This window comes from Panthera uncia, chromosome C2 (assembly GCF_023721935.1).
Source record: "Panthera uncia isolate 11264 chromosome C2, Puncia_PCG_1.0, whole genome shotgun sequence".
Lineage (NCBI taxonomy): Eukaryota > Metazoa > Chordata > Mammalia > Carnivora > Felidae > Panthera > Panthera uncia.
In genome coordinates, this window is record NC_064810.1 from 95,897,728 (window position 1) to 95,912,654 (window position 14,927).

Below are 14,927 nucleotides of genomic sequence, written 5' to 3' on the forward strand. Positions count from 1 at the left end.
AATGGACCCTTAACTACTAATACAGTTTAGCTTCCCTGGTGCAAACCTTAGTGCCTTAACTGAAAAAACTCTTCTGTGTACATACAGATGATGTCATATTTGACATAAATTGCCCAGATTGTTTTTAAATTTTTTTAATGTTTATTATTTTTGAGAATGAGACAGTGCGAGCGGAGGAGGAACAGAGAGAGAGAGGGAGACACAGAATCCAAAGCAGACTCTGGGCTCACAGAGGTTGAACCCACGAACCGTGAGACCATGACCTGAGCCGAAGTCAGATGCTTAACTGACTGAGCCACCCAGGTGCCCCAACCACAGATTGTTTGTAGAGGAGGGCAGGCCTAGGGATAAACAGCCTTGATCATTCCATAGAATTCTTTATGAAACTCTATGGCCTAGTTCTAGGCTCTAGGTTCCCAAACACTGGATTCCAAATTTGGTTCATCAGCAAAATCACCTGGGGGCTTATTTTTTAAGTTTTCTTTTAAAATGTAGATAGCTTCCATGGGGCGCCATGGGGGTGGCTCAGTCAGTTGATTGTCCGACTTTGGCTCAGGTCATGATCTCACGGTCTGTGAGTTTGAGCCCCACATCGGGCTCTGTGCTGACAGCTCAGAGCCTGGAGCCTGCTTCAGATTCTGTGTCTCCCTCTCTCTCTGACCCTCCCCTGCTCATTCTCTGCCTCTCTCTCTGTCAAAAATAAGTAAACATTAAAAAAATAATGTTTAAAAATAAAAAAATAAAATAAAATATAGATAGCTTCCCAATATTCATTAGTAAGCCTGGGGCACTACTATTCAGTAAACCCTTGCTTTATCTAAGAGGTGAGTGGGTGAGAACTCACTGCTCTTTTGACCTATAGAATCCAGCCATTGTCATTATATATGGAGCATATATTCATCTTGTTGATTAGCCCAGAAAGCACATTCTTATTGTCCTTTTTTATTTTTATTTTTAAAAATCGTTATTTATTTTGAGAGAGAGAGAGAGAAATCACATGACAGGGGAGGGGCAGAGAGAGAAGGAGAGAGAGAATCCCAGGCAGACTTCATGCTCAGCACAGAGTCCAACACGGGGCTTGAACTCACAAACCTTGAGATCATGACCTGAGCCGAAGTCACTTAACCGACTGAGCCACTCAGGCACCCCTAATCCCTTCTTTAAAGTAGAATATTAAAGTATTTACAAAGTTCTTCTGTATAAACACCTGTTTGATCACTCTAATTTGCTCCATTATGTTCTGTTTTAAATGGGCTCATTATGGATTTGAAGTACATTCCAAATATTTATTTTCTGAAATCATAATTTTTCTCATAGTCACATGACATCACTTTATTAAGCAGTAATGAATTTATGCACATCATAGCAATACAGAAGGAGTCAGCTTACTTGAAACCATAGATGAAAGGAACTGTTGTATGAGTTAAAACTGCTGTTCCTAAACTAGAGGCAAAGAGGAGGAAAAAATGAGTGGATAGATACCATTTCTATGTAAAATTCATTGTCCTACTTGCATATTTCATATTTTAATGTATCAGCCTGATATCAATGTTTGACATACAGGAGGTAATAAGTAAATATTTATTAAAATATTTTACTATTTCAGAATAGGCTAAAATACTTCCTTTATACCAAAATCCTGCATACTTGTAATTCTTAGTCGTCCCACTTGCTTATTTATGGGAAATCTATGAAACACATACAGAAATCTGGACACAGAGCTTTTTTGGTTTTTTTCTTTAGTAAAGCTGAAATGTTTTAGGTATGAAATACCTGAAATCTGACATTTGTGATTAAAAAGTCAGTAATAAAAGATTATCTTTGGGATGGTCTAGATTCATGTCTTACTAATTCATATCTTCACATTTACATTTGCATAGCAGAAGTTTAAGTTCAGTTTGACCAAAAATATTGCTATGAAGTTAGAAGATGAAAATTGAAAAGGGCATAGATATAAAAGACCAGAGTTTAGAAAAAAAAAATGGTTTACGGATAAGAATAACATTCAACTCATGAGAATTACTGATTTCTTTATCTCCTTAAAAGGAGAGGAAGGTGTTGATGCATATATAGTCCAGGGATGATAGCTGAAAAGGGTTAAGGTGGAAAAAATATTCTGATACTGCCTTTCTCAGAAATTTAAATGTATTTTCCAAGGGAAATAATTACAACAAAGGTTTGGAAGAGGAGGATAGGCAGTTGTTAGAAGGTAAATATATCTTAAGAGATGTATGGGGCACCTGGGTGGCTCAGTTGGCTAAGCGTCCGACTTCTGCTCAGGTCATGATCTCACAGTTCATGAGTTTGAGCCCTCTCAGCTGTGCTGACAGCTCAGAGCCTGCAGCCTGCTTCGGATTCTGTGTCTCCCCCTCTCTCTACCCCTCCCCTGCTCACACTCTGTCTGTCTCTCTGTCTCTTAAAAATAAATAAACATTAAAAAAATTTAAAAAAGAGTCTGAGAAGGAAATATTTCATTTTAAACATTCAGAGTATGAGGTATATGTAACTTGAAGTGCTGGTAAATATAGGAGGGAGTTGCATGTAGCGTAAAAATTTTATATAATTGTTCATGAGATAGCAAAAGTGAAGAAGATAGTAGCTTGAATTTAGCTACGTTAGCCAGAGAAAGGAAAAATCATAACTGGAAGAGATGAGAAGCAGAGATAATTCTTAAAAATTTCAGTAAGTAATGCTGAATGAAATGTTACTGATTTGGGAAGGTTGAAGTTGCAGAATAAACCTAGACCAAACTGTCAGCAGTGCAAGAGAGGTCAGGGTCACAGAAAGGTACGGGCTAAAAGCTCCACTCAAACTACTAGTCGGATGTTTGCACATGATGCAGGATTAGTGTGGTCATTAACTGCGTAATTAGTAATCCTTAAAATATGTGTGTATATTTATATATATTATATACAATAAACATGCACACAGACAAACCTCTTCCAAATGTAATTGATTTAAAGGAGATTCTTTTTTCCTTACCCAACAGGGATATAGCTAGTGCAATAAAAGAACTTCTTGATACAGTGAATAATGTCTTCAAGAAGTACCAATACCAGAACCGCAGGGTAAGTTTAGTAGAAGCTTTATAAGCTACCACCTTAGATGTTGCTTTACACTTAGTTGCTTTATTGAATTAAATACTAAGATGGTTTGATTATGGGAAATAGTTTTGTATCATTAACCACTGGTTTTGTCATTGAATTAAAATATGCTGTTACATATATTTAAGTAAATACTTCTGAAAATTCTAATCCGTAATATAAAGTCCATTCTGTATTCTGTGTAATCTTCCCGTCTTTGATTTTGGCTTTTGTGTTATTTCTCTTTTCTTATTTAATATTTTTTTTCTTACTATGTTTAATGTCTATAGGCACTTGAACACCAAAAGAAAGAATTTGTAAAATACTCCAAAAGTTTCAGTGATACTTTGAAAACCTATTTTAAAGATGGCAAGTAAGTAGTGTCATTTATCATCCTTGTCTTTTAAAGTTAAATTATGTAGTTTTATATAATACTAAAACCATGTAAATTACTCCCTTTTACTATATTGTTAATACTCGAGTTAACTAGTAACAAAGATAGACTGTTTATAAAAATAGCGTGTGGTTGATAATCCAGCCATAGCTAGTTGAGAGCAGAAGGTGACAGACTTTTTCTGAAATAGGCCACATGGCAAGTATTTTGACTTGGGCTTGTCAGAACTATGTACTTTACCTCCACTGTTGCGGTACAAAAGCAGTCATAGTATGGGAGCAAGTGGCATTATGGCCATGTTCTAACAACACTTTATTTACAGACACTGAGATTTGAGTTTTGTATAATTTGCACCTGTTACATAATATTTTTCTTCTTCTTTTTTAACCGTTTAAAAATACAAAAGTATTCTTAGCTTGCAAGCCATACAGAAACATGGGGAGTGAGATTGGCTTACTACCCTACTTTACCAGCCCCTGAGGCTGTGGTTCTTAAATTTTAGTAGCCTCAGAATCACCGGGAGGGCTTATTAAAGAACAAATTGTCCATTCTGTAGGTCTAGAGTGCACCCAAGAATCTGCATTTCTAAGAAGTTTCCAGATGATACTGATGCTGCCAGGTCTGTTGAGAACTAAAGTTAAAGCAGTGGTTCTTAATGCACTTTGCATATTAGAATCACTTGGGTTCAGTTTTTAAAAATTCCAATGCCGTGGTCTCAATTTCGGAGGTTCTGATTCAGTTAGCTTGGAATTAGGGTTTAAGTTTTTTTAAAAAGTATTCCAGGGGGTGCCTGCGTGGCTCAGTCAAGCATTCCGCCTGTATTTCAGCTCAGGTCGCGATCTCACAGTTTGTGAGATCGAGCCCCGTGTCGGACTCCGTGCTGACAGCATGGAGCCTACTTGGGATTCTCTCTTTCTCCCTCTGTCTCTGTACCCCTACCCCATTCTCTCTTGCTCTCAAAATAATTAAACTTAAAAAAAAAAAAAAAAAAAAAAGAAGTATTCCAGGTGATTTAAAAGTGATGCAAAGGTTGTGACTAACTTGTGGAAGGAGGGAAGCTTTCAGGGTCCTTCTACGAGTAGTATACTAAAAAGGTAAATTGGGCGTTGTTTTTAAAGTCAGAAAAATCATCTAAATAGTGATTATTTCATTTATAACTTGCAGGGGCCTCTAACATTTTATCCTACCATTTGAAATTTAAAGATCCCTAAATCCATGTCAAACCATTACAGTATTATAATAATATTTAAAAAAATAAAATACATTAGAATGGTCTGTTAATTTTCAGTTATTTTTTAACAGTTCAAGTAAGTTGAAATATTTACATTATAAATTAAAGATACCGAGCTACATTTTATTAATGGTTTTGTGTTATTCCCTACTACTGTTCAGTCTAGGAGAAATGTTCCTTGACGACTTAGTTTAATAAGCTTGCAGGTGTGTTCTGAAAATAACCTTACATCTGTTTTTCCTTGGTCTCCACTGCTAAGCCCAAATAACCAAAACACATTAAAAGAATAATTTACTTGATGGGATCATTATTTCTGATTCTAATTAAGAACTATCATGAAATAAGCACATTGAAAGGTTGAAATTCCTTTAGAGCCTAATTTCCATTAATCTGAAGTTACGTACTCTGCATATGGATTATTCAGGCTCCCTGCTACTACTTTTTCTCCATTCAGTAGCTTCTTTAATTTATAATTATTTGCGTATGAATAATGTGCCACGAGTTTTGTACCTGCTTTCTCAAAACTGGAAACTGTTACCAGAACCTGATCTTTGAGCCATCTTTCAATAGAGGGATGTATTTGCATTAATTGCACTAATTCTTTCTGGTCCATCTTTTTTGAGAAATGTCTAGGATGTAAAGATACAAGTTTTAGCTATGATACTTAGAAACTGATAAGACCACATTATGGGACTAGGGCATCAGTTCTTTGTCCCAAAGATGGGCTGATAGAAGAAATGTGTGCACCACAAAGTAATTTCTAAGAACATATATTTATATATCATCAGCTTTCAATATTGAAGCCACATGATTATTTTAAAAGTAGATTTATTTCAAAAGTAGTTTAGAATTCTCATGGTTATTTGTTTTGTTTTTTGTTTTTGAAAGAAGGTAAGAGAGATTGGGATAATTCAGATTTCGAGTAATTAACTTTTTTTCTTAAGTATCATGTCCATTGATATAGAGATTTTGAGGAGAAGATTCTGTTTTGGTAATTTACATGAAATCAGAGCTGGAGACTACATTGAATCCTGTTTGGCCAGTTTGTTCAACCTAGCCATGAGATCTGGGTTTTGAGGCGCCACCTATCATTAGCAGCCCAACACCTTATTGCCAGCCAGAACCACTAGGGGGCAGTAATTCCTAGGATAGTTTCAAATGATGCAGGAGCATTCAGTACCAACTGGTATGAAGGATAAGATCCTCAGTACTAACTTGCCTTTCTTTTTTTCCCCCTAAATTGATTTCAGTGCTACTGTTAGCAGATGGTGTCAAGTATAAATATTTTTAAAGGATGATTTTTTTTTTTTTTTGGTAAAATTAATGCTTTTTTTTTTTTTTTAAACAGGGCAATAAATGTGTTCATAAGTGCCAACCGACTAATTCATCAAACCAACTTGATACTTCAGACCTTCAAAACTGTGGCCTGAAAGTTGTATATGTTAAGAGATGTACTTCTCAGTGGCAGTATTGAACTGCCTTTATCTGTAAATTTTAAAGTTTGACTGTATAAATTATCAGTCCCTCCTGAAGGGATTTAATCCAGGATGTTGAATGGGATTATTGCCATCTTACACCATATTTTTGTAAAATGTAGCTTAATCATAATCTCACACTGAAGATTTTGCATCACTTTTGCTATTATCATTCTTTTAAGAATTATAAGCCAAAAGAATTTACGCCTTAATGTGTCATTATATAACATTCCTTAAAAGAATTGTAAATATTGGTGTTTGTTTGACATTTTAACTTGAAAGCGATATGCTGCAAGATAATGTATTTAACAATATTTGGTGGCAAATATTCAATAAATAGTTTACATCTGTTAAACATTTCTTTACTTGAAAAAATACATATATATATATGTGTATATATATATATATATATGAATATATATATATATGATCAGAAGACCAAGACAACTTGGTGTAATGTCTAAAGAACTTCTAACGGGAGCTTACTAGCAGTTTATCAGATAATAAAGCAACAAGAATTCTATTTTTTGGTCCTTAGTCACTCTGGGCAAACGGTAGCCAATGGAAATATTTTTGTTAGTTATTATATATGAGGTACTGAATATTTTTGCAACCTGTTTTAAGAAACTTATGAGAAAGAAATGGCAGTTTATAGTGTCTTCACACTGTAATGTCACTTCTTGAACTCTGTGACAATGTAAAGTTAAGTTTTTCTGGTATGCTGGGCCCTACGTAATAAGCTTTGTACCTTTTTTTTTCCAAAAATAGCCACAACTAATAGTACTTTGGAGCTATACCAGTGCTAGTTGGTTTGGAATTGTCATGAGTTATAAATGTTATACACACTCTTTAAATATATAGAGCTTTGTTTCATCATAGAGAAGTTTTACGGAAATTATGTATCAGGTGATCATATTAAGTGATTTCATTTTTCAATTATGATAAAATAAAGGGAAACTCAGGATTTGTTTATCTTTTATAAAGATTTTAAATGTTAAGCTAAATTTCTCTTTGGCAATACAAATTTCTTTGCTATAATGCAATTTAGGTTTTTTTTAACTTTTTTCTTTTCTAAAAATATAAAGAATTACTATCTTGGGCAACATAAGAGGATATCGTCCTATTAGATATGAACAGGAAGTATATGGAAAGAAGCAAAAAAAAAATAGACAATTGGATGAAATCTCATCATTTATGGACATTTTACTGAATTGTTTTTTTTTTTTTTCAAAAGTTCATAGTAAAACAAGTGGAATTGGTGATTTTAATACTATTTATTTTTGATATAAATTATTCACTCTTGGAAGTAGACAGATGGTTGTTTGCAAAATAGACTTGTGAATATATGAAGAAAAAATATACTGTTTTATCTTTTTCTGAGCAGCAGACTTTTATAACATAAACTAATACTATGTTCCCTCCAGTTGTCCTGACCTCTTTAACGGAACTCACCAGTTACCAGCCATTCCCCAAATCATCTGTTTTTATAAGCCATCTGTCTTTCCATTTCACTGTCCAGTATCCCTGGCTTCCATTTACATGAAGTTTACCACAAAGTTTACTCAGAAGGGGGGGTTTGTTCTCAGGATAATGCAGTTTCCTACATGATCCTAATGGGGCCGCGTTTGGGTCAGTGAGGAAAGGGCCAATATGGTCCTAGTCAGATTCATCTCCAGAGAACAGGAAAAAAAGGAGGAGGAGAAAACATTTGTTGAGCACCCTTCTCTTTGCCAAGAATACTTTGCCAAGTATTCTAAATACATTCATTGAATTTAATTCTCTTAACAGTCCCATGATTTAGCTGTCTGCCTTGCAGTTAAGGAAACTGGCTACCGGCACTTAAAATTACAAAGCTAGCAACTGCTGGTGCAGGGATTTGAATTCAGTGTTTGCCTCCATGATCTTTCCACTGATCTGTACTTCATTCATTGCTGAAAATCCATCTGGCTTAGAATACTAATTCCCTAACACCACCTGACAAAACACTCCTCGTCCACAGGGAAATGGGAAAAATCAGGACAGTGTGAGAAGTTTTGAGAAGTTTTTCTCTTAAATCTAAATTTCTGCATTTTAGAGGCCCATTCTCTCTCTCTCTCTCTCTCTCTCTCTCTCTCTCTCTCTCTCTCTCGTATTATTCCTATGTTTTGGATGTTTAAAATGTTCCCTCTTCACACTTTTTTAAATAGAATAGATGTTAGGGTTTTGTTTTTGTTTTTTTTTAAGTGATTGCAGTTTAAATAACTTTATTAGCCAAACATGAAGTTCACAACCCAGTATCACAATTCCTCCTAATTGTTTTTTTAACATTATTTTTCTATATGGAAATGATTTAAAATTTACCAAAAATTGGCAAGACTTAGAATGGTACGAAGAACATCAATACATCTTTTATCCAGATACACCTATTGTTTAGAGGTTACCATTTTTTAATCATTTGGCTGTTCATTTGCCCTCATCTCCCCTTTACTCTAGATCATTTCCATGTCTGCCTTTGTCTTTATGGCATTGATATGACATGTTTTTGAAGAATGCAGTCTTTTGGCACCCCCCCCCCCCCCACTACGTAGAATGTTCCTCATTTGGAGTTTCCTCATTAGATTCAGATTATTCATTCTCAGAATACTCCATCGTTGAAACTGTGTCATCAGAGTATCACATACAGAGTGTCTGTCTGCTATTGGTGATGTCAGTTTTGGTCACCTGGTCAAGGTGTTTTTCAGTTTCTCCAATATATAGTTAGTATTTTTTACCTGGTGTCTACTAAACAATCTGAGGAAGACTCTTTTTTAAGTCTATGTTAACATCATATTCCACCAGGATTTAGCAGCCTTTGGTGATTTTTCCAACTCCAGCATTCTGTCCTCTACTGTAAGCAGGAGCCCTCCTCTGTCCCCGTCCAGTCATTCATCTATGCTTATCTATGTGCAGTTTTATATTTACTATTGTTTTGGACTCCTGGTTGTCTATTTTTTCAGTGGCTTATAATTCATTACTTACTTTGGTGCTTACATTGTCTTAAATTTGCTCAATGGGAGATCCTTCAGTCTGGCTCCTATGCCCTTGTGGCATCCGTTTTAATTTTTTTTTTTTTTTTAGCACATTTTCTTAAATAAAAGATGTTCTAGGATCTAGAATTAGCAGTTTCTTCAAGAAACTCCTGGGGAGTGATATTAGACACGTAGGTCTGGTTGCTAGGTGTCATCTGTTTCTAGGCCTGTTCAGACAGATTTAGGAAATGGGCCTATACATACATAAACGTAATATGAATGCACCATGTACATTTCACAGGTACTTCTATACACATCGTGTTTGATTTCAGAAATCATGAGTTCACACTGATAATTTCAGTTCCAGGCCATCCTCAGGGTTCTTTCTTGCTTTCTCCATTCCATATTTCTCTGTCTCTTTTTCTTCAGAATTTGGGCACTCCAAAAAGTTCATTTATTCACTCAGTCAATCCTGTAGTACATCTAAAATAGTACTGAGAATTGTTTTGCCCATGTCACTGTAAAAAACACTTAAAAGCTTGTTTGCAGTTCTCTCCCCACTTGTACTCTGCCCGATAATAAGGATATATAAATACATTCTGTGTTCATAAATTACTTGGATTAATTCTTTTTCCCCTCTTTTACTGTGATTATGTTATTTATTTGAAATAAATCGAATTCATTTGTTTCAGTTTTTTTCCAGGTTTAAGGTTCCCCCAAACACACGCACACATACTTCATATCCTTGTTGATTTAGTTTTTAAAATATACGGGATATTAGCATGCTTCTAAAAATTAGAACTATACCAAAGGTATACTGAGAAGTATTACGGTCTCATACCCCTTCTGCCCCATTCTCCAGCCCCTTCATAGGTATCCAACTTCACTGTGTCCCCCCATGATTCTTTTTATGAAGAAAAGTAAGTATGTTTTCTTACCTCCCCCACCCCCACCTTTTTTCTTACATTAAAGGTAGCCTGCATATAGAGAGACAAGCCCTTTGGCCCATGATGAACTTTCCTGGCACACAGGACTTGCAGTGCTAAAACTGGGAGGGCTGACAACTCTGTTTACTTGCTCTTTAAATTTTTTTTTTTGTTTAGTGTTTATTTTTGACAGAGACAGAATGCGAGTGGGTTAGGGGCAGAGTGAGGGAGACACAGAATCTGAAGCAGGCTCCAAGCTCCGAGCCGTCAGCACAGAGCCCGACGCGGGACTCAAACTCACGAGCTGTGAGATCATGACCTTAGCCGAAGTTGGCTGCTCAACCAACTGAGCCACCCAGGCGCCCCAGTTTACTTGCTCTTTAAAAAACAAAACAAAACAAAAACTGTATTGATGCATACTGTACGTATTATAAAATTCACATATATATCTTGAAAGAATAACTTTGTTGAGGTATAATGTCACAAAATTAACTCATTTTAAAGAGTTGTGCAACCTGACCAAACTTAAGTTTTAGGGACATTTTCATCAGTCCAGTAAACTTTATCATGCCTGGGTACAGTTACTCTATGTTCCCACCACACCCTGCCTTCTCTCCTGTTCCAGGCTACCACTAGCTACTTTCTTTGTCTAGACTTACATTTCATATAAATAGAATCCTACACTATTCTCTTTTGAGTCCGGCTTTCTTTTAATTAGTATAATATTTTTACGTTCAACCATGTCATTGCATATGTCAGCATTTCTATCAGTATTCTTAATGCTAAATAGCATTCCATCCTATGGACTCCTATTTTGTTTCTTCTTTTAATAGTTAGTGGACATTTGAGTTGCTTCCTTTTTGGCCCTGATGCACAAGTGCTGCCAAGATCGTTCATGTGCAAGTCTGTTTGTCTTTGGTTTTCATTTCTTTGGGGTAAATACCTGAGACTGGAATTGTTGGGTGTGCGATTAATTTATATTTAACTTTTTAAGAAACCATCATACTGTTTTCTAAGTGGCTATAGTGTTTTACATTCCCACCAGCAATGTATGAGGGTTCCTGTTTCTCCACATCCTTACCAACATTTGTTAATGACTAATTTTTATCACAGATGTTCTTGTAGATACAAAGTGTTATTTCATCTTTAAATTTGCATTTCGCTAAGGACAAAGTTGAGCATCTTTTCATTTGCTTATTAGTTATTTCACATATATGCTCTTACAGACTTTGCTTTTTCACTTAGCATGGCCTGAAGTCACTCTATGTAAATTCATAAAGATTGTCTTTATCTTTCTCTCTCTCTTTATCTCTGTCTTTCTCTTTATTGTGGCCTTGCATTCCATTGTGTGAGAGGTACATAGTTTTATCCAATCAATCTGCAATGCTTGGGCATTCAGGGAGTTGTCAATATTTTGCAAAATTACAGATAATGTTACAGTGAATGATCTTACATATTTCTGTTTTGTTTGAAATATACCTTCAGGGTAGATTCCTGAAAGTGGGATTACTGAGTCAAAGGACATACGCATATGTACTTTTATTACGTATTGCCAAATTCTTTTCATAAAGGTTGTGGTAATTCACATTCTACCAGGAATGTTTGAGACTTTGTTCCCCCAAAACTTCACTAACAATATATTGTCAAGCTTTTGCATTTTTGCCAATCTGATGGGTGAAAAATGGTATCTCATTGTAGCTTTAATTTGCATTTCTCTCACTATGAGTGAACTTAAATATCTTTCATGTTTAAGCACCATTTTTATATCTTTGTGATTTTGAATTTGCTCATGCATTTTTTTATCATACATTTTTTTTATTATTATTATGTAGACAAATTTAACAATTCCTTCATGAAACCATCTGGGCTTGGTGCTTTTTTTGTGGAGTAATTCTTTGGCAATTTTATTTCTTATATGCAAATTGTTTTTGTAAGCTTTCTTTACAGGAGTCCGTTTGTTAAACCATATTTTTCTAAGAAAGTATTCTCTAGGTTTTCAGATGTATTTCATTTGAAGTAAGTGACATCTTTTATGTTTAATTTTTTTTCTCTGTATCAATAGCTATTTGTTGTTATTTCTTATTCTGTATATTTGCACTTTCTCTCCTTTATTTTCTTTATTAAACTAGGAAATATTTTGTCTATGTTGTTTTTATTTTTCCAGAACTCTATGCATTAATTTTCTGTGCACTACCTCTTTAATTTTGATTTAAAAAAATTTTTAATTTCTGCTCGTGTATTTATTCCCCCCCACCCCCACCCCCAGGTTTGTTTTACTTTGTTGTTATTTCCCTAGCCCTTTCAGTTGGGAATGTAATTAATTTTTATTTTTTACTGATGTAGGTATTTAGTGCTATGAAATTTTCTCTGATCACTGCTTAGAATGTATCCCACAGATTTATTTATTATCATTTTTCAGAAATTCTGTAATTTTTATTTCTATTCCCTATCTTGCCTAAGTTGTTTACTGCAATATCTTAATTTCTAAATGGAAGAGCCTTTTTGGTTGCATTTTTAATTTCTATTTTTATTGCACTGTGATCGGCAAGTATTGTTTGTAATAACTTTATAGTACCTGCTGATGTTTTCTTTGTGCCCTAATATATGATCAAATTTTTGCCTATCCATGTGAATGTTTCATGTATACTTGAGAAGATTGTATGTTCTCTATTAGGATGTACTATTCAATATATATACAAAAATTCACCTTATGTCGTTTAGTTCTTGTATATCCCTACTTTTTTTTATTCATTTGGCCTGTCTTGTACTGTGTGTTAAAGTCTCGATTAGTAGTGGTTTCTCTGTTTCTCCTTACATCCCTTGTAGTATTTGTTTTATATAGGTGATTGCTGTGCTGTTTCACACATAGATATTCATACCTGTTGCATCTTAAATGTGAAATGTGGATTTTAACATTATAAAGTGTTCATTTTGTTTAGTGTAATGCCTTTTGAAATTGTCTTTTGGCCTTGAGTTAAACCCATTCACATTTATCGGTATGATTGTTATGTTTGGACTTACTCTGTCATATAACTTGTTACAATTTGTATGTGCATTATGGTATAATTCATATCTTTTCTACTTGGTGTACTCTCTTTGCTTTGGGAAAAAAAAAACTTCCTTTTGGCATTTAGGAAGGTTTCTATTTTGATTCTAGTCATGTCTTTGTATTAATATTTTGTAGGATTTGTAATCCCCTGGTTTTTTTTAAACTCTTACTATGTGGGCATCAATTTTGGATCCTATCCTTTAATTCTCACCTATTAGTAAATGGGAGTCATTGTTCTTTTTGTACATTCCCCTTTTTCTCTCCTTTTTAATTGCATTTTTCTACTTTATCAAAACATAGATGGTCTAAATTCTACAATTAAATAGATGAAATGCTTCTGATGAGTCCTTCTGATGAGTCCTAAGTATGCTCAACCACCTATTGGTTGCATGAAGCTCATCCTCTAGGTGTTTTGTTTTGTTTTTTATTACACAATTAGATAGTATTACACCATATACTACCATTATAGTAGTATAGTAGTGTTATATTACACATTTATCTAGTATTCTCTGATTTTTTTGTAGGTTCAACATTATTTTCCTTGTAGTGTTGATACTTAAAGGATATCTTGGTTGTGTAAAAATATTCTTGGTCAACATTTTCTTTTCTTCAGTTTCTTGAAAATGTAGCTTCACTGTTGTCTTGCTTTATATGTTGCTGTTACACATTTTTTTTTGTTGTTGTTTATGTTGAAAAGTCTGATATCGGTCTAATTCTCTTGTCTTAATATTATTTCACTTTTGTTTTTGTTTTTAGCCTGGAAGCTCTGAGAATTTTCAGAGTCTATTAGTTTTATTAGGATATGTATCAGAGTTGACCATTCCAGGTCGATTTTCCTGGTACCTGATGTGCCCTTTCTGTGTAGATTGAGGTCTTCTTTTATTTCTGGAAAGTTTTCTTGGATTATAATTTTAAACATTAACCTTATTGCATTGTTTTTGTCCTTTGGGACATCAATTAAACATATGGTGGACCCTCTTTGCCTGTCTTCCATTTCAACTACTTTCTCTGTGTTTTTTTTAAACTTTCTTTCTTTAATTTTTATTTGCATTTTTCCCCTTGATTTTCTTTAAGATCCTTTATTAAATTTTTATCCAAGTCTGCTTTCTCTTGGGCACCTTGTAATATAATCTTTTGGTATATATACATATATATTTTTTCTGTTTCTGCATTCAATCAACTCTCATTTCTTTCTCCTTATTTTTGTGCATTTCTGTTCTTAGTACTTGTACTTATGATTCAGTCTCCTTTTTTCATATACCATACACTTATCTGATGATATTTTATTTAGTTGGGGTGTATTGGTACAGTTTTCTTTAGCTTCTTGGTTTCCTCTTTGGAGGGAGTGGGGATTTTCAGTAGCAGAAATGAATTGTGTTGATGTTGGGGAAAGAGAAAACTAGTGCACCTTGTTTCTTTTTTATTATACGAGATACTTAATGTTCTCTTTGTATTTTGTTTCCTTCTCCTGTCTCATTCTTCTCTGGGTGCAATGCTTTACCAAAGCTTCCATTTCCATTCCTGTGTCTTCTGTGCAGCTAATGTTGGGAATCATCCATCATATGCCCACCTGGGTATACCCACCATATACCAAAATTCTGTGTTCAGAATTTTGTCATTTATGTTGTACTTTCTCTTTCTAGGGATGATTTTACTTTTGCTGTTCCTAACTCCTCTATTTCTTTCTAGTCCTTTCCACGGAATCTTTTAAACTTCCCCTTACTTGCCCTATTCATTCATAGGCATGCCATCAGCAAAAGAGAAGTGAGAGTCTGTTGGAAT

At 34.5% G+C, this 14,927-nt stretch overlaps 1 protein-coding gene across 2 annotated transcripts in view; it reads left to right on the forward strand.

Moving 5' to 3' along the window:
* Window positions 1-9,936, forward strand: part of PDCD10 (programmed cell death 10) — a 49,968-nt gene extending 40,032 nt beyond the window's left edge. For both annotated transcript variants that reach the window (XM_049628589.1, XM_049628588.1), the window contains 3 exons: window positions 2,990-3,068; window positions 3,374-3,456; window positions 6,057-9,936. In XM_049628589.1, the coding sequence (XP_049484546.1) occupies window positions 2,990-3,068; window positions 3,374-3,456; window positions 6,057-6,138 (244 nt within the window). In that variant the 3' untranslated portion in view covers window positions 6,139-9,936. The remainder of the gene's footprint in view (window positions 1-2,989; window positions 3,069-3,373; window positions 3,457-6,056) is intronic.
* Window positions 9,937-14,927: the final 4,991 nt, after the last annotated feature.